The sequence below is a fragment of the Dermacentor andersoni genome, chromosome 10, assembly GCF_023375885.2.
Source record: "Dermacentor andersoni chromosome 10, qqDerAnde1_hic_scaffold, whole genome shotgun sequence".
NCBI classification, from domain to species: domain Eukaryota; kingdom Metazoa; phylum Arthropoda; class Arachnida; order Ixodida; family Ixodidae; genus Dermacentor; species Dermacentor andersoni.
In genome coordinates this window covers 23,922,391-23,947,053 of record NC_092823.1, presented here as the reverse complement: position 1 = coordinate 23,947,053, position 24,663 = coordinate 23,922,391, and the positions used below count along the sequence as shown (strand labels likewise).

The following is a 24,663-nucleotide window of genomic DNA, read 5'->3' as shown; positions in this document are numbered from 1 at the left end:
ACTTTCTCCTCAAAACTTAATAACCGCTTCTCAGAATTACAATATTGAAAATTGTTCATGGCAGAACAGCCCTTTTTGCATCATTTTGTGGAGTCTTGATAATAGCAATCCCTTGCTATTGAAAGTTGTAACATTCTTTTCATTAACATTGAAGTTCGAATGCTTTCAAGTCCTTTTAAATAAAAAAATAGGAGGCTTGGGACATTGTGATATAGGGCCTGTCCAGACATTTTTAAACTGCTAGAATAAGAAGTTAACATTCACGAATGTTTGTACTGAGAAAAAGGTACCGAGTTCGATTTATCTAAGCAGTGGTTCATACGCACCTCTAACACCACCCCAGGAGGAGCCAGACACTGCCAAATTTTTTCCAATATACCCCCCCCCCCCCCTCCTTACTTTCTCCCGCACGCAAGAGGTATTCGCCAAATGCCAGTTAGGTCGGAAGAGACAAAATAGAAAGGCGTCTTTTTGCGCCTCTTGTTCATCGAGCAATGTTTCAGAAAAAATGAGGACATACAAGGCACTGTTTCCAACTAAATCTTTTATCCAAGAAAACCAATATACAGTAAACTACCACTTGAACGTCACTTAAGCAAATTATTCAGCTGTACGAACTTTTTTTGTATCCCCCATCGAAACCCCATTCAACCCAATGCAAATGCCTTTCAGTTTAACAAAATTCAGTACAGTGGCATTTCAGTTCTGTGATCATATTCTGCTACATCATCATCATCATGATTTTTATTTTTACCACTGGATACAAGGTGAAAAAGGGAGAGCCGGGAAAAAAGCCGAAATCTCTTCGGCTTGACAAAATTCCGGTCTCCCAGACAGGCACGGAAGCGGCTGGTGTAGCAATACAATTACGCAGAAAGTGTGGATATAAGAGTGTTTTAAACACAAATACATATAGAAATTTTCATGTTATTACATGGAAACTAGTTGTAATACAGTTGTGTCAAATGACTCCCAGTATACAATTATAATCTGTTATCTTGCATATTATTATTTAACACAGACTCAGTTGCATATATCATAGTGGACTTGGAAGCACCGAACGAGTACGGATGCTGATCAAATTTTTTCTGATCGCACCGATCGTGCTGTCGAGGACCGGATTCGTCAACGCAGGGTCTGAGCATGCACTGCATCAGGCCTATCTACTGCTACCTCCGGCTGTCTGCCCTGCTGGCTTCATCGGACAAAACAAGTCGCAGGAAGCTGTACCACGTGCACTGCACTGGGACCACCTGACCAGCACGGTAACGTCGACGGAGACATCGTGGCACCCGGATAAAAGCAGCAGCCTTTTCGACGTTCCCTTCAGTGGACTTGGAAGCACCTAACGAGCACGGATGCTGATCAAATTTTTTCTGATCGCACAGGTTAGTGACCAGCATTTAGTCTCTTCAGTTAGAGACAACGGCGTAACGTTAACGGTGCTCCCAAGTCCACAATGCTGTGTTGCTATTTTGCGGGGTTGTTTTAATGTTGTCCGCTTAATGTTACTAACATCCGGAGACGAACAAAATCCAGGCCCTTACTCTGATTCAGATAAATGTTCGCAGCGGGAACTAATGAAACACATTCTAAGAGAACAAAAGGAAACGAACAAAGCACTGAAACAACTGTCTTCAAATGTCAAACATGTGGAGACAATAGTTGCAGATTTGCAAGGAATAATGACAGTTATTGAGAATGAAAGGGGATTATGGAAAGAATGCGAAGACAGGATAGTACACTGCGAGGAATCTTGTAAATCTACCATGATGCAAGTAGAATTTCTGGCATCGAAGGTCGATGATTTAGAAAATAGAAGTAGGCGGAATAACCTAGTAATTTATGGATTAAGAAAGAGCTCTGATGAAGATGTTAAAACACTTGAAGAAGAAGTGCACGGTATACTTAAGAAGACCCTAGGAATAGAAATTAACTCAATAGAACGAGTTCACAGAATTGGTACAAAGCAAAGCCAAAGGACACGCCCCGTTATTATCAGGCTATTCAACTTCGCTGAGAAAAACAAAATATTATCAAGCTGCTTCAAGGTGAAAAACACCCGGATTTCAATATCCGAGGATTTCTCAAAGAAAGTATGCTACACACGTGCTAAATTATGGTGTTCTGCAGTAAGTGACAAGGCGAAAGGGGCAAAGGTATCTCTGTCATTTGATAAACTAAAAATAAATGGCAACACCTTTATATGGAATGAGTGTGAGGTCAGAAGAATTGAACTATCTAAACCGAAAACTTCTGCACACGCTGGCCCAGCAGCTTGCGATGGCACGTGACAACAACGTACGAAATCTATCAGAGTGTTATCACTGAATGCGCGCAGCGTAGTCAATAAGTCAAGCCTACTTGAAAGCATAGTTGCAGCCCATCAACCGCACGTTATAGTCATCATGGAAACCTGGCTTCAGGAAAGCGTCCAGGATTCCGAAGTGTTTCCACCTTCTTATCGGCTCATACGGAAAGACAGAGAATCATGGGGGGGGAGGTGTAGCTGTCGCAATTAAATCTAACATAAAATTCACAGTTTTAAACAGCATACCTGACCATGAAAGCGTATGGTGTAACCTTACATTTAATGGAAAAAGCATATTTCTGGGTGGCGTATACCGACCTCCGAATGCGCCCCCTGAATACCTAGACGTTATGCATGATTACATTGCACAACACACTTATTCACGTTTCAATATTATTATCACGGGTGATTTCAATTTACCAGGAATCAATTGGTCTAATCTTTCGCACAACAGCTCCGACGCAAAAAGTGCTGAATCACTATTGTTCATGTCATTTACCTTCTCTCTAGACCAGCTAGTTTCCGAACCGACTAGAATAGCTGGTCCGTCATGTTCTGTGCTTGATCTGATGTTCGTAAGCAGTCTATTTCAAAATAACACATTAAATGTTGAAAATAGCATTTCGGACCATAAAACTATTGTATTCTCCTGTCCGATTTTAGGAAACTGTGAACGCGTTAAGCCATCGATTGCTGTTATCAGGGATTACTCAAGAGCGGATGACACTGCTATCTCAGAATATTTAAACGCCTGCTTTCTGCAGGTTTCATTACTTCATGACGTAAATGAATTATGGTTACGTTTTAAGCATATTGTACACTTTTGTGAAGAAAACTACATTCCCTCCAGAAAGAAAAGAGTGAACAGAGAACATCCTTGGGTATCGCGCGAAATAATACATTTAAAACGAAAAATTAAAAGGAAGCGCAGAAAGAAAACCACACGTGACCTTCAAGATCTTGTACGCTTATTACAATATAAGATAAACATATGGCCAAGGAGCGTTTTTTCACTGTTACTCTGCCTTCTTACATGACGAATAAACCACAAAAATCCTGGTGCTACCTATCGAGGGAGTGGCACACCGTATCGCAGATTACTGCTTCAAACGAGACGTTTGTTCAGCCTGACGTCATAGCAAGCAAATTTAATGAATTTTTTCTATCTAGAACTACATTATCATTTCAAGAATCCAATGCCTGAAATAGATATCGACCAACAAGGAATTCTTTGACTCTTACAAAAACTGGATGTAAAGAAACCCTGTGGCCTTGATCTTATATCAGATGCATTTTTGCAAAAACATGCAGTTTGGACGTCAAAATACTTATACGTAATTTACAGGCGATCTTTGGAAACTTCAGTGATACCTGACGACTGGCGAAGGGCCAAAGTAATACCTGTGCACAAATCTGGCTCTAAACTCGACGTAAGTAACTATAGATCTGTTTCATTAACATGTGCATCCAGTAAACATGTGCATCCAGTAACATGTGCATCCAGTAACATGTGCGTCCAGTTTTTTTTTTTGTTCGAACATATTATTTATAAGGCCATAATATTGCACTTAGAGAATAATAACCTACTATACAGCCGGCAACATGGATTCCGTTCAGGTCTAAGTACTATTACTCAGTTAGCTGAGTTAACCCATGATGTAGCTACCACAATAAATAACAGAAGCCAAATAGATGCCATTTTCTTAGATTTTTCAAAGGCCTTTGATGTTGTTCCTCATCCAGATCTTATTACTAAACTAATTGCCATTGGTGTATACGAGAAAACAGTATCATGGATCAAGAACTATCTCGAAAACAGAAAGCAATGCGTAGCTGTGAATGATATTACGTCTGATTACGTCAACGTTTTTTCTGGTGTTCCACAAGGCTCGGTTCTTGCGCCCCTCCTATTTCTGATCTACATCAATGATATTCGTTCATGCGTTCAGCCGCCTATTCGTCGATGATTGCGTAGTGTACGCAACAGTGAATACCAGAGAGGATCAGGTAAAACTAGATGATTCGTTAGCTGCTGTACAAAATTGGTGCAACATTTGGGGGATGAAACTGAATGCATCAAAAACTACCAGTATCTCCTTCACTCACAAGAAAAATGTGCTTCAGTTTACATACACAATAAATCACTAAGAAAATACGAGGAGGTCACATATCTCGAGGTCACTCTTACAACGAAATTAAATTGGGAAACTCATATAAATAACATGTATGACAAAGCCCTAGGTAAACTACATTTATTGAGAAGAAAACTTGGAAACACACCTCCTAGTGTTAAATTAAATGCATACAAAACCCTCATTAGACCCTCTTTAGAGTATGCTGACATTATTTGGGCCCCGCACCAAAAGTATTTAACCGAGAAACTAGAACGCATACAGAACTTAGCATTGAGATTTATATATTCACAATATTCACGTCAAACGAGCATTACGAACCTGCGCGTCAAGGCTAACATTAAATCACTGGCTCAACATAGAATGATTTCCAGATTAAAATTTCTATACTTACTTTATCACGGCTCCTATCGAATACCACAAGCAACATACATTCAAGCGCCATTCAGACTTTCTGCCCGAACCAACCATAATAAATCAATACGACACCATCCCAGCCATAATAACACTCACAAGTACTCTTTATTCCCACACGCCATTTCCCATTGGAACACACTACCCTCTAGAGCCGTAAATTGCCCATCTGCCAACGCAATTATTGACAGTATTGAGAATCTGGAATTCGAATGGTGATATTACCTGTATTTCATATGCAGCCTCTGTAGATGCATTCTTATGGTAAACGCTGTTTCTCCTGCTTCCCGGACGGCTCATTTAAACAGTGTATATATTTATTGAGTGTGTTCTTTTTTGTGTGTGCTAATGCTCTTTGTTTTGGATACACTAGTTTCACTTTATTCTTTTTTTGTACTGTATTCCATGTTGTAACCACTCTGCATGGGCCCGACGATGGCCTACAGTATTGTAAAATAAATAAATAAATAAGAATGCAAAAGCAATATATGTATACATATATATACATATACACACATACATATATAAATATAACAAATTTCACAGAAGTTTACAATAAACACAAGTTAAGTTACCATCAGAAAACATTCTTTTTTTCAGAAATTATTTTACATACTTGCAAATATATATGTGCATCTATGTTAAAAAACATAAAAAAAGAAAATCTGCATATAGGCTGCTGCTTTCGCGACAGACATCACGGCAACGTAGCCCAGGGCGTCATCACATCCTTGAATTTTAACAAACTCGAAGACGCCCTTTGCAGCATCCAGTTTACAACACGAAACCCTGCCACGTGGTTCGGGCACAATCACTGCAGCGGAAACCCGGATTCTAGGAATAGTAGTTACAAGTGTGAATGTATAAACAAAATGAGAATATATGATAAGTTCTGCGGAACTGTTGGAGCAGTTAACAATACACATCTATAAGAACAAATCCAATATTTTAGTTTTGTTTAGAGATAACACATCAACATGTTGTTGGTTAAAATAGTTAAGTAGGGACGGTAGTGTATGTTTAAGGCATTGGCAGCCATAATTAGTATGTGAGAAAGGGATCTGCCATGGTGCCTGGTGACGATATGAATATGCACTTCTATTTTGTTGTAGAGTTGCCGGGGCTAGGAATGAATCGAGTTTTCCCAGCATAGCATTTCTATAGCTTAGTAATGTTCTGAATTTATATATGTCACGGGCTCTGATTATTCTGTTTTGTTGGAAAAGCTCTTGCGTATGCTCGAAAAAAGAAATGTTCGCTATCGCCCGAATTGCTTTCTTTTGAAGTATTTCCAGCATTTGAATATTTTGCGCTGTAGTGTTACCCCATATAAGTGAACAGTAACTGAGGTGTGAATGGAGAAGAGCATGATAAATGAGACACTTAACTTGAAAATGTAATGCACTTCAATTGCAATTTAACACACCAACAACTTTTCGTACCTTTGAGCAAACATGACTAACGTGTTCATTCCAGGACATATGCTTAGCGAGTATTATGCCTAGGGTTTTTATGGATGACGTAAGGTTAATTTTATACAGACCCCACACAATATTATCTGGCAATGTAGTAGAACTTCCCAGAGCATGAAAAATAACGCACTTTGTTTTGGTTTCATTGAGGATGAGGCCGTTTGCCTTAGACCATGCTCGAAGTCCATAACAAACGGAGCTTGCTATAGGCGTTATTTCTTTTAAATCTTTACCTGTAAAGAAAACATAGCAATCATCTGCATACGTGACAAATTTACACATATCGCTCACTTGTACAATATCATTAATGTAATACAGGAAAAGTATCGGGCCAAGAATGCTACCTTGGGGCACACTCGCTGTCAAAGATTTTATCTGCGATCTGTTCTCATTAATTTCAGCAAACTGATGTCGGCTTTCTAAATAAGATCAGATAAGTTCAAGTGTTATTCCTCGGAAGCCATATTTTTCCAGCTTTATCAGCAGCAATTTCTGGTTGACCCTATCAAAGGCTTTGCTGAAGTCTAAGTATAACCCTAAAGTCAGAAATTTTTTGTCAGTGTTCTCTAGAATAAGCTCCTTCTGTATACTTAAAGCAGTTTCCATAGACCGCTTTTTCTTAAACCCGTGTTGACAGTCGGTTAGCAGGCTATGTTTTTGCGAAAATTTATTAATACAAAAGTTAACAATTTTTTTGAGTCCCTTTGATAGCACAGGAAGTATAGATACTGGCCAATAATTGCCCATATTATTTTTGTCACCTCCTTTGTGAACTATTACTCTCGCTACCTGCATATTACGCGAGAAAACTGCGGTTGACAAGAAAATATAAAAAATGTGCATTACTGCAGGTGCAAGTAAGTCTATGACGTACTTAATTGGCCTAATTTCTAAATCATCTACGTCTCGACTATGGCTATTTTTCAAGGATGAAAATGTTGTAATCACCTCAGGGATGCTAGTAATCTTTAGGAATAAAGATTCTCTTAATGAAGCGGCATGCATTGTATCTTGAATGTCGTGATCTATGCATCCTACTTTAACAAAAAAATTGTTAAAACGGTGTGCAAGTTCTGTACCACCTACAAAAGTGCAATCAATGTTCAACGTATCTGTTTGTGTATCGACTGAACGATTTAGTGCTTCGTTTATTTTTTTCCATACTTTGTCACTTCTGCTATTACCTCCATGGAGTTGTTAGTTGAGTTTTCTTCTCTATTAGTTGCAGGTGTGCCTAATACAGTGTTTTCACTTTAACCTCCTTATTTGCCTTTCTTCACTCTCATTTCCACTTGAGAATTTTGAACTTTGAGTGCCTATAACCTATATTAGGAAGTAGCCGCTAGCAACACTTGGGAAGCAGTGTTTCTTTATTTTAAGCATGAATGACATTGTCATTCACTGAATTTTGTGTGTAGTTCACAAAGCATCACATGGCAATAATTTCTTTGTTGAAAGAACTATAAAAGACACTGGTAAAAAATTACTGCATAATTCATTTGGGATAAGTAAGTTGAAAACCCTGTATTGTTTTTAGAATGCTTTTCTTCCCAATTGGATGTTTTACTGGAAAACATTTTGCAGCAGAAATTGTTCCTGTGTCATCCTTCCAAAAGGCACAGTAAAACTTGTGAGCCCACTTAGTGTCTGCAAAACTGAATGAATTGGTTTTATGTGTAAGATTAAATTGCCCAAATTATACAGAATTTTTTAATGTTAATTATTAAGCTCAAGGATGTAATTAATGCTTTGAAACATTTGTTCTATGCTTCCATATATGTAAATGTAAGCTTTCACCCAGTGAACACACTAAATTAGAAATATGCCTGCTATCCATGCTCTTTGCGCGTTAAAGGAACTTGCACGCTTTTGCATGTTTAGAAAATTGCCTTTCATTCTGTTTATACAGCATAATTTTCTCACCTATACTAGTAGCTACAGTGTACTGAGGTTGAGTGCCCAGGCAAGGAACCCGGAAATTTTACGGGAATAACTACCCAAAATTACTGTGGATGGATCTGGCAGTGGGAGCGGTTCAGGAAGTGCACTGAAACTTCGAAATTAATGTTCAGTGTGACCTGCAGCATCCTGGAGTGAGGGTCTGCACTGGAAGGAAACTATGAAATATGTTAGCAACTAGTCAAACATTGTTTTAACCCCAATGAGTGCTTTTAATGGTGCATAATGGGAAAGGACAACCAGTGACATCGATGCGAGCCTTCAGACTCTAAAGTTTGCTCTATGCATTCCTCTGTGTCATTTCATCAATGGCAACAGAGCAGGCGCGTATGCAGTAACTTTTTGGGGGGGGGCAACCATAGGTCTCCTTCCTATGCAAATTAGGGGAAGGGTACCTTTATTATACAAATATGAATAATGCCGACCATTCACCATAAAGACACATAAACCCGAAAAGAGAAATGAAATAAGGTGCATCTCACAGGTAGGCCTGTGAGATGCACCTCTCCTTTACATGGCAAACAAGGAACCCCATCAAATGGACTCACACTGGAAAGAACTGCAGGAAGAACACTGCCAAGAACAAGTAAACAAGTGAAAATGTAAATTAAAGATTTCTATAGTAGAATACATAGCAACCATGGCACATGAACCGCGCGGGGTTGTGTTACTTAGCCAGCCAATCACAAAAGCAAACAAAATCATCGTCATGTGGCCTTTTCAACAATGCGTCGTACTTGATAGATCCGGAGAGTCTGCTGTTCTTGAAGAGCCGTTTATCGGCAGAAGCAATGAGGTGTGCAACAGACACGGACAAAGTGTATGGAGTCTGAGCATTTCACTCTTCAAAAGTCTGCGGTACAGTTCATTTCACTGCTGAACCAGTTTTACTCATGAAACTTCACTGCCAACTGCACTGAAACTTGAAAACAAATAGTTGCAGCAAAGCAAGCATTTTATAATTTTCAGTTGAATAAAGAATTCGACTTTCGCCATTATTTTATTTATTTATTTTATTTACAATACTGCTACTCTCATTTGAGAGCATGGCAGTTGGGCGATACAGTAGACATGTATATGAATATGCATTTAGGCAGAACAGTTAATTGAAAAAAGGAAGAAAAAAGAAAACAATTGCCCGAGGATGGTAATATAAGAAAGAAGCTGAGTTTAGAAACAAAAATGCAAGTTTTCACATGACAGTTAATTAACATGATTCTGGCAGTTAAGAACACGTAATTAACTAGCTTATACATAAAATAGGAGCGAACTGAAAGATAACACTTAACGCGTGAAGAAATTTTAAAGTTGTGTGAAGGGATACGCTTTAAAGCATACACTTTGAGAGCGAGAAGACACGAATGGAAAAAGAAAGAACAATCTAGGCAAGCAATCAGCAGCAAATGGCAGTTATAACAATTATCTTAGCAGTAGTACAGTAATGAAAATTTATTTTGGGAACACAGTGTACCATATGTCCACATAACGACAATCAAACAAAAATGGAAAAAGAAAAGTGGGAAGTCGAAAGCAACACAATGCGAAATTTCTGACGATGACACGTGCGATGATAAATTGTTTAATTTACGCACTGCAGCTTCCACTTGTGAAGTAAATTCGGACAACGATTCGATGGCGGTTATAGCAGGATCAAGTCAGTTCCATTCAGCAATTGTAAGGGGGAAGAATGAATACTTAAACGTGTCATTGTTGCATGTGTATTCTGTTAAAGTGTGCGCATGTTTGTTACGTGTTTTTCGAGCCTCAGAAAATGAAATGTACCTGGACACATCTATCTTATAGTTATTTTTTAGAAGCTGAAACAAGAACTTCAGGCGAGCGTGTTTTGCCCTGGTAGATAGCATTTGCAATCCAGACTGCGTTAGAAGATTAGTCGGTGAGTCAGTGCGTATATATTTGTTGTGAATGAACCTTATAGCCTTTCTTTGTACTGCCTCTAATTTTGTTATGTTAGTTGTTGTATGAGGAAACCAGACTGTATTTGCATATTCGAGAACCGGCCTAACGAACATTGTGTAGGCCAGTAGCTTCGTTGATGTTGTAGAGAGCTCAAGGCTTCTTTTGAGGAAGAATAGTTTGCGTAATGCTCCTGCCGTGATATTCGAAATGTGTTTATCCCACCTGAGGTCTGAGGTTAATGTAACTCCCAGGTATTTATGTTGTTCAACTTTAGTTAGTGGTATGCCGTTAATCTCACATGTAAAGTTAGATGGTCTTGTTTTCCTTGTTACGGTCATGACCACAGACTTTTTTACGTTAATTGACATCTGCCAATTAGAGCACCAAATAGCTAGAGTGTTGAGGGATGTATTAAGTGCGATGTTATCGTTATAATTAGTGATTTCACTATAGATAACGCAGTCGTCAGCGAACAGTTTTATATTACAACCAATGTTAGCTGTAATGTCATTAATATAGATTATTAAGAAGAGTAAGGCCCAAGAACTGAGCCTTGGGGAACTTTGGAAGTAACGGTGACAGTGTTAGGTGGCATTTTTTCGTAGGTTACAAATTGTGAACGATTGGCTAGAAATTCTTATCCAGGCTGAAAGGAGCCCTTTCCCAACAACACTTTCAACTTTAGCGATTAATTTGTTATGGCATACACAATCAAATGCCTTAGATGGATCAAGTAAAATCATGTCAGTCTGGCCGCGGTGATTGATAGTATATGCAAGATCGTGGATTCGTTCTGTTAGTTGGGTTATTGTTGATAAACCACTGCGAAAACCATGTTGGTAGGGAGACAAGAAGCCAATGCTCTCTAGAAAAAACGTTATGTGCTTTAAGATTATGTGCTCTAGAAGCTTACAGGATGTACTAGTTAATGAAATGGGTCTAAAATTTGAAATTTCTGTTGTGTCGCCTGATTTATGGATAGGTATTATCTTTGCAATTTTCCAGTCGTTCGGTAGCTGTGAAGTCGTGAGTGATTTACGAAAAATTATGCCGAGGTATCTACTGCACCATTCCGCATACCTTTTCAGAAAGTCGTTAGGTATGTTGTCAGGACCGCTGCCTTTTTTAGGGTCAAGATTAAGCAGAAGATTAAGTATGCCAGCGTCCGTAATGTGTAATTCGCCAATGCTTACGCCCTGTCTCGTTAGAATGGGGGGAATAATGTTATTGTCTGTAGTAAATACTGATTGAAAAAAAATGTTATATGCGTTGGCTTTCGCAGTTTCTTCCTCTGGGCTTAAGTGGGACGCTTCTCCATCATTGGTGCGAAAGTGCCTCCAGAACCTTCCGGGATTATTAGTAAGAAAGCTCGGTAACTTTACATTAAAATAATATTTTTTTGCTCATTTGGCTGCAAGCTTGAATTCCGCGATGGCATTAGGAAGTTTCGTCACCCTGGATTCGTCTCCTCCTTTAATTTTTATTGTTCTACGCAGTCTTTTCAGACGGCGCTTTGCCTGAATTACTTCTTGGGTTATCCAGGGATTATTTTTTGGCGGCCGCTTGGTTTTAGTGGGCACGTAGTTTGTGACGCAGTAGAGGACGATAGATTTGTACTTATACTCGCCTATTATACTTTAATAGGCGAGGGAAAATGTATAAAATTATGCGCTAATAATATTATTTTTGTGATTACCGCCTTATTTGCCTAACAGGAAAAGTTTGAAGTATGAATTATTTGCAGCCTCGCAGAGGAACAGTGGCTGGCGGTTATAAGACCGTGGGCGGGGCTTCGCTGCATACTTAAGTTGCATCCGACTATAGTTTCGTTTTTTGAATTACCTCTAGAAGAATTATAGAGAAATATATATTTGCGGAACAACCACATTTCTTTTGGATCCCTCGTTTACTGCTCTACCAAGTGCCAAAACTGACTCTTATTGTTATTTGGGAGGTTGTGTAACGATGCGTGGCCGCCAGTCCCGTGCAACCGCATAGAGCGCAGGACGCTGCGGCTCTAGACATGCTGCACCCACCGTGAAGGTTAGAAAAAAGCCCACATAAGCACAACAGAGAAGTGGCAACATTAGGCGGTTTGACTGATAACTGTACAAGCGTCATTCAAGACACACGGAATTGCTCCCCACTTCTGGCGGCGTTTACAGTAACGAACGGCACACGCGTTATCAGCATGATAGCATTGTCTGTTACTTTCCTGTCGGGAATGATAACGCGCATGCCGTTCGTTACTGGAAAGTACCGGGCTCGCCGCGTTAACGAAAGGAAATGCGGACAAGCAGATGACGATTATCGTTGTGTGGCAAAAGGGTGTAATTATGCTTAAGAGTGTATGCTAGCCACCATACCCTTGGTATAAACATATCTTCTCTGTAAAAAAAAAAAAAAGTTTAACACAGTGATTTTCGTCTGGCGACAAAAAAAAAGTCGCTTCCAAAGATTGTGCGCATCTATAGCCAAGCCGATCCATGCCTAAAGCTTCCCAAAATGGCCGACTGCATCGTCGAAATCGTTAATACACTCTAATCGTTCACTTGATTTTTCGTTGCATTGGAAATGCAAGCGGTTAATTTCGCCGAATGAAATGTCTCGACGCTTTTCAGCGGCCGTCTCGTGCTTCTGAAAAGAGCTTGCGGTATTGGCGTGAACAGACAGGCAAGTGGACGTATTTATTCTACATTTATTGAACAGTTACTTATCGATACATCTTGAAGTTAGCCTACAAGCTGTCGTTAAAAGTTCCGTCTTTCAGTAGACCTTGTGCAGCGTACTCTCAGCTCAATACGAAATTCTTGACTGCGTTCTCGAGTTTTGTTTAACGGTAATGAGAAGGAGTTAGATAATGCACAGAGGCAAGGTTTTGTCTGGTCTTGCTGGAGTCCCAGGTGCTTTTTCCGCCGCGTACACTGTCGCAATCGTTACACGTCTGAGGAACCAGACTGGCGGCGCATAGGTAAAGCCGGCTGCCAGTGCAAGCCGCAGTCCCCTACATTGTCGCTATAAAGAGGAAATTTGTACGTGTACTAAGTGTACGCAACGTTTCTTTGTTTAGTATAATTTGGCGGTGCCTCCAGCCTCCGCGTGGCGGGCGCGTTTAAGAGAAAGCTTTAGCTCGGGTGTTCCAATCTAAATACATGTAAACGCAGTATTCGTTTTTCTCGGCAACCACTGCACCAAATTTGACGAGGTTTGTTACATTTAAAACAAAAGCTTAGAATCTAGAACTTCTACTGGGTACACAAAAGATTTAAGCGAAACAACTGAAGCAAAGCGGGGCATGGTGCTTTCAGTGCCCAATTTTTTTATAGAACATGTAGTTTTCAATTATAAAGGGGACTGTAATGTGATGTCTTTAAGTAGGGGGTTGTCTTATATTCAGAGTCGACTTATGTTTCAATATGAACGGGAATGAAGTATTACGCAATTCTATTAACGAAATTTACCTCTGCTGTTTAGTTTCCATATTGTGCGTAGAAGCAACAGTGCGTGCACTTTCAGCTGCTCAGTTTATCTTCAATGCTGCTCTCATTTTGTAGAGTTCATCACTTGTGCATGTGCAACACATTGGCGGAGGCAATACGAACTGCATTTCTCACTAGCTGGACAAGTCGGAATGGCAATGCACCTTGGAGAACAAGACTCGAATTGTGAAAGTCTGGTGGTAAGTCTGAATTAATATATTTTCATTTATATTTGGCGTTAACTTTCCAACGCACTTTCTATCCTATTGAAGAAACATTTAGCCCCGTTTGGCCTGTTTTTTGAGGGCCTTACATCAGGCCCCCTAGCAAGTTTTAGTTTACACTGCAATTTAAAGCTTCTTGAGACCCGAATACAGCGATGGGACATAATTACTTTTCAAGCTGGTTATTATTGCCTCCAGGCATGTTACGAACATGAAAGACGTTTTTTTAATAACATAGTTTTAAATAACTGGCATCTTCTTTAAATGTCACAGTCATACGTAGACAGGCTAAGAGCTGCATCTCCAACAAGTGAACATCTCATGTTCGCTATGGTAAAAACTGTATTTCATTGCCTGAACACAGAGGTGAAGATGGAGTTATGTGTAGTAGACTGTTACTTGGCTGCTGCATCCTGGATTTTCATGCATTAATGAGGAATTCAAAACAGGCTTCAAGGTTGCTTCCTGCTGTTTGCGACAATGCAGAGGTCTAGATCAATTTAGTGTGAAATTTCTTGAAAGTAGATGAGAAGAATATGAGTGAACCACTTTCGACAGTTCCACATGCATTGGACTTCATATCCATGATGAATGTTTGGAGTAATGACTTCAGACTTCTGGCATTGCTTTACCGAAATAATCTTTTAAACTGGTTTATTATTAGAGGAGACAGAAGAAATTGAATGCCCTCTTACCACACCACCATGAGGTGAGCGTGACTGCCAACAGAGACACACTCTCCCTCTGCCTTGAGTAGCATCCGCAAGCGACGTTCCTTCCTCGCCTTGTCACATACTTGAGCCGAAGAACCACATCGGGTTCACGTGACTAGCACCACCCGCTTTTTTTTTTTTCTTATCCATTTTTGTTGCGTGGCACATTTTCCACAGTGGCATTGTGCATTCTGAATTGGGCGATTTACCGAAGTAATGCGTCATGGCGAGCGACACGACTGTGTTTTGCGTCGCAGTGTTTGTTTGTGTTGCCTTGACTCTGGCTGGGTGTGGCGCTTTCTCGAGAGGGAGGAAAGTGGCGTTTCATTTGACATTTCAGCTGTCTGTATGACATGCACAGATTTGTCATGAATATCTGTGTCATGTGCTGTAAGGCTGTGAACTTAAGAACAGCATTAAATACATTCTCTTAGTGGTGAATGCAACGCATATTTATCTTTTGCGCACAAAGAAAATGTGAACAGTGTACAGTGCTCCCACTTCTGCGTCAGTCTGATAAAAAGGCCAACAAAGAGTGATACTGCACTAAATCAAGTATCTTGAAATTTGGAGACATCCTAGGGATGCTTCTGCAGCAGACATGATTGACCAGAGAGGTTAACAATGTACAGCTGCTTGCGGTGACCAAATGCACAGCACCATCAGTTTTGTGCCATGCTATAATTCTATCAAAACCGCCTAAAATTCTTGCAGCTTTCTTTTAAGAAAGGATTAGTGGCACATAACAGTGTGCCTTTTTTTGAATGTATATTTTTCTCCCACATAGCTGATGTGACTCAAAGGTTTATAGTCCTGAAAGCTTGTTTGCTTTGTTATGAATGTTACTAAAAACTTACGTGTGCAAGCTTACCTCTGCCCACACTGAACGCAGACACAGTGAGTTTATTTAGTATGGAAAGCTAAAACAATGTAGTGGCTGCACTATTGTTATGAATCTGTCGTAGTGATAGATGTTGCTGATTTTATGTAGTGCTTGTTTTCATCACTCAGGATATCACCCGAAATTCTAAGAGGCAAAAAAAAAATGTATATAATGTTCACAAGATATAGTTATGTGACGAGTAGAGACTGGGTGATGGCAGCCGATTGAGGGAACGAGCTCGCCTGCGGATCTTGCAACCACAAGAGGTTTAAGTAGATTTTATTGCATTAAAGTGTAACAAGTGACGAGAAAAAAAAAAAGCCTGGGCATGTCATCAAAAGATACCACTGGGAACAAAAGTCTATGGATCGCACCGTGAAATACCCAATTTTTTTTCTTACTTGCCATGTTGGCATACACTGGTCCACAGTAAAGTTGCAGAATGGAGCAGGCCCTCCATTTCATTCCTGCTTGACAAAGTTGAGATCTCTTAATTCCACTCTTTTTAACTCCCCAGAATGCCAAGAGTTGTACCATTCCTCCAACTTTAAATGAAATTCTTACTATACTGGCTCTTTCAGTATCTACCTATAGGTCACTATCTCTGCCGTGGTACTTGCCAACAAAATGGTATTCTACTTATTGTGAAATCCTGAAGTACTGGAGACTGTTCCAATGACGAGCTTTAATTGCACCTAAACACTAAGCTTTAGTTGCCAAGAATGATTCTATTTAGCAAGAGCATGCTTGGACTATGACACAAGGATGGAGGCCAAAAAGTTACTGCCCTTCCACTGCTGCGAAGTGGGGTGCAAGCGAAACTTGGGATCTGCGGCTCTTTGTAACGCCTCACGGCGAGGGCGGCACGTCAACGTCGACCCCTTTCTCAAGTTCCCGGTGGCATCAATCAAACACTGCCTGTTCTTTGGCCAAAGGCACAACACGTGGCCTGCTCCCACTGCCATTCCTTCAACACAGCCTGCTCTTCAGCAGAACAGACCAAACGCAGCCTCCCCATCTGACTGCTGGGCCTGAACTGGTGTGGGAAACTGCGGGTGTCAGGCGAGCGAACACACCCTTTCCCTCCTCTGGAGGAAGGGGACGCCCGTGATTGGCTCATGCCTTGCGCTGCTTCTACTTACCCACCTTAAAGGCAGCGTTTGATGAACTGACAGTGGCTGAATCGGTTAGCATGGTGATCTCGCAACCCAGAGGTCGGTGGTTCGAATCCGCAGCCTGATAAGCAATTTATATTTTTGCGCAGCTTGGGTTTTTTCGCGTGGTAACACCGACACCAGTGAGGCAATACAAGCTTCTGTTAAAAAGGTCACAAATGGTTGCATCTTATGCCAGTTCCTGTTCATGTGGACATTCAGTGTTATTTTTCACTGTCAGAAGTATCTTTGAAGAGAAAAGGGGAGGGGGGCCAACGAAGTATCAACACTAAAGAAGCAAGGTCGACGTACATGGTAGTTGAAATAAATCGATGATTAAATGTTGATTATGCTGTCATGTACGACACACAAATTGTGAGATGGATCTGGCGAGCTTCAAGCTCACCTGTCAGCACTCTCATTGGCCTGTTGAGCATGTGTAGCGTTGGCAAGATTAGCATTTCCTCTCTTCAGCGTTGACTGCTGCATTGTGGCGTGGTGGAGCACTGCCATTACGAATCCCCTCACAAACTATGAGCTACCAAGCTGCACTAAGACCAGTGCACCAGTTTCACGTCTGTGCGCACTCAAGGATGACAGCACGCATTGCATGCGAACTCAGATGTGCATACATACAAATTCTTGATTACGTCTCTCATTGTACTATTACACTAAGGTACGTTTTAATACTGCATAAAATTACTGCTTAATTTGCACATCACATAGCATTAATTATAAAAAATTCAGCATGTGCATATTATAGCCGGCTATAAAGAAAAAAAGTTACAGAGCTCCTTCCAACATATCATGCTATGTTTCGCAAGCTGTTCCAACAACGAAATAGATGATTGCACAATGGTGGCCGCTTTTCATAAGTTAGCTTCGCTGGAATACATCTGTGTTAGTGGCAAAGCATACGAATTTGGTTTCGTGTCTTGGTGAACTGTGCAAGCTATTTCCGGCCCAAATTTCTTTTTAAAGAGTTGCACGCATTCATCATCATCCTATTTTAAAGTTCAATGCAGAATGAAGGTGCCTCCCTGCAATCTCCAATTATCATTGTCTTGCACTAGCTGATGCGAACTTGTGCTTTCAAATTTCATCTCACCTAGTTTTCTGTCATCCTTGACAGAACTTCCCTTCCCTTGGCACCCATTCTGCAACTCTAATGGTCCACTGGTTATCTACCCTATGCATTACATGGCCTGCCCAGCTTCATTTTTTCCTCTTAATGTCTACTAGAATATCGACTATCCACACTGCTCTCTTCCTGTCTCATTGTCATTTATCATTGCATTGCTCTTTGTACGGCCCTGAACATGTTCTCGAGATTCTTCGTTAACCTCCAGCCTTATGTGCCATACTGCATGCTTAGAAGAACAATGTGTCTACCAAGTTGACATTTTCAAATTCCCTGATTTTTTCAGGTTTCACAGAACTTTGTTTTATGTCAAGATGGGCTGACACCATGTCACCTGATGCTGTCACTCTCTGGTAAGCATGTTAAAAAAATAAAAACAATCCAGTTTGAACAGTAAGGAGTAGTGTTTATTTTATTCAAGATAGAAAACTGAAAAGAGGGGTTTGTAAAATGCACAGCTACTAAAATATCTTCGAAAGAAACTCGGTGCCCTTTTACTCTGTGAAGGATCACCAGCAAAGCTGCGTACGTGGGCCCCAATGGTGAACTGCACCTCTACCGCGGGTCGGCCTGGTATTGCACTACCTATGGGATTGGCCCATGTGTGGGGGAGTGCTTAAAGCCTGCTTCATCTCCGCCGCAGGTTTGACTGGCATTTCACGACCTTCGGGATCAGCCCACTTATGGGGAGTGCTTAATGCTTGCTTCACTTCTGCCTCGGGTTGGCCTGGTATTGCACTTTCTTCGGGATCGGCCCACCAATGCGATCTGCCAGATCCTCACCATAGACAGCTTCACTGTAAAAAAAGTGGTCTAGCTCACGGCAAGTAGAGTCAAACATTTTAAAATGCGAATAAAAAGAGATGCATACAAAAGCAAATAGCTATTTGTATCAACTGATAGCAAGCTCATTGGTATCATGCCCGAACTTTGTCACATATGAGATTCTCCAAGCAACTGGAAAGTCAACCTCAACTGTCTTGACATACTCTCAGCCTGCCCATAATGCCTCAGTGTTGCATTTCATTGCTTTAAGAGATTTATTTTGGTTTGGATGTGGGTAACCTGCATCTTAGCGTCAGCCAACACTTTGCTTTTTGAGCGCAAGCTCCTTCAAAGAGGCGGCGGCACAGTTCCTTTCCAGATCATTCCTCGATGCAATGGTCCTTCCTATTCTTGTCCTTGTTACGCTGCGTGTTCGCCCCATGGATGAAGCATCCTTTTGGTCAGTTGTACAGTCCGATTTTTCAGACTCCCTAAGGGCCGCTACAATGTCCGAAAAAAAAAATGAATGCATGTCTTTTACTGCCCTTAAGGGCCCAAATCGCTACAGGCACGTCCGTAAAAGCTCTGAAGGTCTGCCAGTACACTTATTAGGCATATAGGTGCTTGCAGTCTGACAGGAGACGGCAAGTGCACGTGAGTCTAACAATATATGTGCTGCGTCCCATACACTTCACCGCGTAGCATCACTGTGCTGAGGCAAAGCTGCCTTTCGAGGACTAGCAATAGGCAACGCGCCCCGTGCTTTACGAGGATTGCAGAGGCAGAGTGGGTACCTTTGCTGACAGCGGTGAATTCTTTCAATGAAAAAGACAGCACCGAATGTCAAGAACCGTAATAGCATACCTAGGCCTAGCGTTCCCGCCATGGTGATTACAGTGGCCAGTGGATCTGCGTGTGAGTGTCAGTTCAAGGTGGTGAGATAACACGGCGGTGTTGGCTTTGATTAATGCCATATCAAATCTGCAGTTGCAGCACATTCGGAGTGCGGATCAATGGTGAATATCTCGGCAACAGTGGGGACAAATTACTAGTGATTGAGGACCTTAACCAAAAAAGTGTTAGAGTGGGTTTGAAGATTAATATGCAGAAGACAATGTTGAAGAATTCACATCGCCAGTCAGCCTCTAGAGTCTGTACAGGAGTAAGTCAGTTGCTCGTAAGGGACCCTGATCATGAAAAGGCAATTTACCTAAGAATAAAAATGGGGTGGAATGCATATGTCAGGCATTACCAAATCATGGCTGGGAGCTTACCACTGTCATTGAAAGAAAAAAATTAAATTATGGGGTTTTACTTGCCAAAACCACTTTCTGATTATGAGGCACGCCGTAGTGGAGGACTCTGGAAATTTCGACCACCTAGGGTTCTTTAACGTGCACCTAAATCTAAGTACACGGGTGTTTTCGCATTTCGCCCCCATCGAAATGCGGCCGCCGTGGCCGGGATTCGATCCCCATCCTCGTGCTCATCAGCCCAACACCATAGTCACTGAAAAGAAAAGTGTACAACTATTGCATTCTACTAGTGCTAACTTATGAGGCACACATCAGAATCGGGTAAATACCGTAATTAAACTTTGTGATATATGGTTCTTGCTTCAAAAGTTTCCTATGGCAAGCATAAATGGGAGTTGTCGACACGCGATCACACGTGTTGAATGCATACATTGTTTCCTAAGCATCGTCGAGCTAGACGTGCTGCCACTAAAGGAGTCGCTATTGGGGCCACCATAGGGGTCAACAGCGAGTCACTGTTCCAAGTTCAAGTTATCCTGTGAAGGCCAATTTTACAATCAAAATAAGAGATTCGGGACCGTAGAAATGTATGACTGCCGGCCAAGACCTTTGGCCAGGATTGAATTACTCGGAGTCGAATTAACAGAAGTCGACTGTACCATATGGCAGTGGAGTTTGCAGCAAGAATGTATCTCCTACTACACATAGCAGTATATTGGCATGCTGCAGTGCTCAGTGGCTGCAGAACAGTAGACTCCTATAAATTTGATCCCGTCTGAAAGTCCCAGCCGACACACGTGTATTTCTATAGGTCCAAACTTCGGTTATTTTGATACTAAAATAGGCCTTCACCCAACAATTCCAACTTGAGCAGTCAGCATGCATGCTGACCCCTACAGTGAACCCAATAAGCGACCCCTTTGGTGACATACCTTAGAGGACAGTAGATGTGTGAAACAGACTTTATCTCCTGCAGGAAATGCCTATTTTCTGCCTGCCCAGGAGGAGCTCCAAGCAATAATCACAGATCAAAACGTCTGATTGTGGTATTCACCCATTTCTAATGTGCCATCTTAACAAAACTTCCTTGGCGATTTTTTTATGCTTTACCGCATAACCGATGGGTATTGCGGCGAAGCTCACTTTTGAAAATTGGTTGCAATGTGCAACACATTGGACCCCTGTCCATTTCTTTTTTTAATAAAAATTGTGTGCGCATTTGATTTCTCTTTCATTTTAGGGGCTTTTGTCCTTTCTATGCTAGTTTACACTTCGGACACAGAGACAGCGGGCGTGTGTTTCACTCTGGGGCATGTTAGAATCTGTACGTAAACCATGGCAAATAAATCAGTCATGTGTGTTGGCATTTCTGCATCTTCTTAAATTTGACCCACCAGATAATTCAATCTGTTTCGTCAGTCCCGTCAGAGTCGAATTAACGGAATGAAGTCAACTGCATTTTGCTTGCTGCTCAGAAGTATGAGCTTGAATAAATAACATAGCATTACAACACATAGGAGACAAATGAAGTGCTGCAACATGTGCCAACTTGCCTAAGTTAGCACTATATAAGCTTGAACCCAGATGTGCCAGCTACATTAAGGTTGTGACAAAATGTAAAATCGCATGTGTTGGAGACTCAGTAGGTTGGCTTTCCTTCTTGAAAAAGTGTTGCAGAGTGCCTGTTAAGGATTCACTGATTGATGCTGTCAAACTGTCAACAAGGCTGCCAAAAAATTATTCTTAATACAACCCTTTCATGGACACAACAAGGTAACAAATTGTTTTGTGTGTGAAGCATTAAGAGTATATTCGTGATCAAATATTGTTCTTAAAAAGTGACCTCAACGAGACAGCACACGAGACTGCACAAGATCTAACTCACCGTGTGAGCCCGGACTCTCTCTCGGCAGGATGGGCAAGCGAGTGCGATCTCCTCGTCACAACGATCTCACCCAGCATTACAGGTTAGTCAAGAGAACCATGCTGCTACCGCACAAAGCACCCAATAAAGCACAAGAAGTCACGTACAGGTGGCTTCAGACAGGCACCTACGCATGCCCGGCCTTCCTGCACAAAATCTTTCCGGACGTGCACCCTCACAATGCGTGTCACTACTGTAAGGATATAGCTAGCCTTGATCACATGCTCTGGGCTTGCCCCCTGGTGCCAGGACCACCAAGGAAGAGTGGGACCGAGCTCTACACAGCTCGGACCTTGAAGCACAGCTCTGGGCTGTCCATCGGGCCCGCGACGCGGTGGAGGGGCATGGCCTCTCTGTCTCGACGTGGGAGTGGCCCACTGCGCGCTAATCGCACGTACCGACGGACGTCAAGAAATTTATTCATCCATCCATCATCAAAGCAGTTGTCAGAAAACATTCTGCAGGGAACAGCTAAAACACTATGCATTTCTCATTATAGTTATATTATGTGTGCGTGAGTTTAATAAATAGATAATTGCAGGTGTGTGTATGGCAAATTCAGATGCTAACTTCACCAAAGTCATAAAAGCACACAGCACTCAACTTAAAAGGAATCTGAGCATTTGGCCACTGTTGTGTCACTAATGTGCACTGTCGTAGCATTCTTCATTACCAAGCAGAAATACACCCAACAAACTATTTTTCGGACATGCATGAGAATTCGGGTATCCTTGCAACACTGCCACGTACCTCACAGAGGCAATTATAAGCACAGCTGAAATTTCGGATGCTGAAATGCTTTGCCTTCAAAGTGCGGAAGGCACAACCATTGTAGAAAGTGTTGTATAATGCCGGTTTTCAAGCGTCAACTTTGCTGCAATATAGCTTGCTACGGGAAGAGGCTTATGCAATGTATCGTGGTGGAGCATACCAGCAGTGAAAAGGGGCCATTGTAAGATGGCATGATTTACATGTTTTTATTTACACACATACATACTCTCTTCTGTTACAGCACAAGCGCCAAGAAGCCTGATAAGTGTTGTGGTTGGTCTACAAAATTAAGAAAAATTAAATTATGGGGTCTTACGTGCCAAAACCACTTTCTGATTATGAGGCATGCCGTAGTGTGGGACTCCGGAAATTTCTACCAACTGGGGTTTTTTAACGTGCACCTACAGTAAATTTAAGTGCACAGGTGTTTTCGCCTTTTGCCCCCATTGAAATGCGGCAGCTCTGGCCGAGATTCGATCCTGCGACCTCGTGCTTAGCAGCCCAACACCACAGCCACTAAGCAACTAGGGCGGGTACAAATTAAGTTCCTTGCCTACCCAAACAAAAATGTTTGCAACATGATGTGCGTGGTATACCGTCCTTGGGAAGGCAAGCTTAATTGGTTGCTGTTGGCTTTGTGTCTTGCTTCACTCTTGAGCAGCGCTTACTGACTGCACAGTAATAATAAGCTCCACCAAATGGCTAGATTACTTCTGTACTACTCCAAGTGTTCCAAGAAGACTTTTGGAACATGAAGTAGAAAAAAAATTTCTGCTCCTAAACTGCTCCAGAATGTCAACTTTGTGCTTGAAACCCTAAACTGTCTTGACCACCACTGAGGGGTTGATCTTGAACATCACTTATATACTTAAGATAAAATCTTGAGTAACACTTACTGGTTGTCTAAACATTTTGAAATGGTTTCACAGGTTCTAATTTAACACTTATATGCACTTTTTAAAACAACAGTGAATAACGATTTCGGTAACATATTTCAGTATTCTACAGTTGATTTGGAGGATTATGCGCCATCACTGGTCTGCAATTATGGAAGTTTAGAGATAAAAAAATGGGGGCAATAATGCCTACGTTTTACACATTGTCATTGTACAGAACACAACCTATGCAACTTGCTATAAAACTGATTTATATAGTATTTGAAATTACCATAAGAGTATGTAAACAGCTGGGGTTTTATAATTCTAGGTTCTTGTTATGTTTTAAACTAGCACCTCCCTTTAAATGGCAGTAAAAGGCATGCATTAATTTTTTTTTTTGGACTGCCTGATTTTCTAAATGTTTTGTTTTTGCAGTCCTCAGGGAACCACCCACCGCCACCAAGAAAAAGCACTTTTGACTGTAGCAGTAATCAGTGATTCGCCTAATTGGCAAACAGTTCAGGATGCCAAACAGCCTCGAGACAGCTGTACCTCTGACAGAAGGCACTAATACACAGTGCAATGCGCTGTTTCTGCACTCTAGACTGTGGGATTCTCATCCCGTACCTTGGGTCAAAGGAATGACAATCACAAGGGCATTTATTGCACCTTTCATAGATCAATGCCTGCTAGCCGAGTTGCTATCCACAAAACATGCCGATGGGCGTGCGACAAATCGCGGAAGTCCGACTCACCGCGACCGGATAGCGAGCGAATATGTTCGCCCCTTGCTGGATCCCAATGCCTGGTCGTTCACGCGTACGGTCACGCGAACGGTGGCTCTTTCGCACAAGGCCTCACGAGACGATCTCGCAGAAGCATGGATCGGCGCACGGGCGGCACGTCCGTGCTGCTTGCCATCCCGAACCAAAGAGGAAACATGTTCTCCCTTGCGCCCCCAAGTAACCCTGCCATGAGGCGGCGTTAGCAGCGCAACACTCGCGCCATCTCTCGCGTGGCCTGGGGCCCGCGGCGAAGCCGCAATGCAGGAGACGGAAGCTATGCGGGAAAAACAACATATCAGGGGACGTGTGACAGTCGCGCATCCCCACAAGACAAATGTGATAAGAGCTGTATTATGTGACCTATTATAACTCCGTGGTGACAATACAGACAGGATATGCAGGGCATATAGCGATGAGGACAGTAGCAATGGAATGATATCACCAGTGTACAGAGCGCTGAATTCATTCTTGCTCCGTTACTG

The 24,663-nt window shown here is 41.7% G+C and overlaps 2 protein-coding genes across 17 annotated transcripts in view; one reads left to right on the top strand and one right to left on the bottom strand.

Annotated features, from left to right (window-relative positions):
- LOC126518991 (uncharacterized) overlaps positions 1-24,663 on the bottom strand; it is a 101,485-nt gene that overhangs the window by 38,026 nt on the left and 38,796 nt on the right. The gene's annotated exons all lie outside the window — the stretch shown is intronic.
- The window catches only part of LOC126518989 (uncharacterized), a 46,444-nt gene continuing 22,683 nt past the window's right edge, over positions 903-24,663 (top strand). For 2 of the 11 annotated variants that reach the window (XM_072285105.1, XM_072285106.1), the window contains exons 1-5: positions 903-1,388; positions 11,491-11,567; positions 12,830-12,881; positions 13,826-13,887; positions 18,089-18,155. In XM_072285105.1, coding sequence (XP_072141206.1) covers positions 1,359-1,388; positions 11,491-11,567; positions 12,830-12,881; positions 13,826-13,887; positions 18,089-18,125 — 258 coding nt within the window. In that variant the 5' untranslated portion in view covers positions 903-1,358 and the 3' untranslated portion in view covers positions 18,126-18,155. Of the gene's footprint in view, positions 1,389-3,656; positions 3,742-11,490; positions 11,568-12,449; positions 12,882-13,762; positions 13,888-18,088; positions 18,194-24,663 lie in introns of those variants that run through there. The other 9 variants (XR_011890746.1, XM_055065142.2, XR_011890745.1 and 6 more) reach the window with 9 other exon arrangements.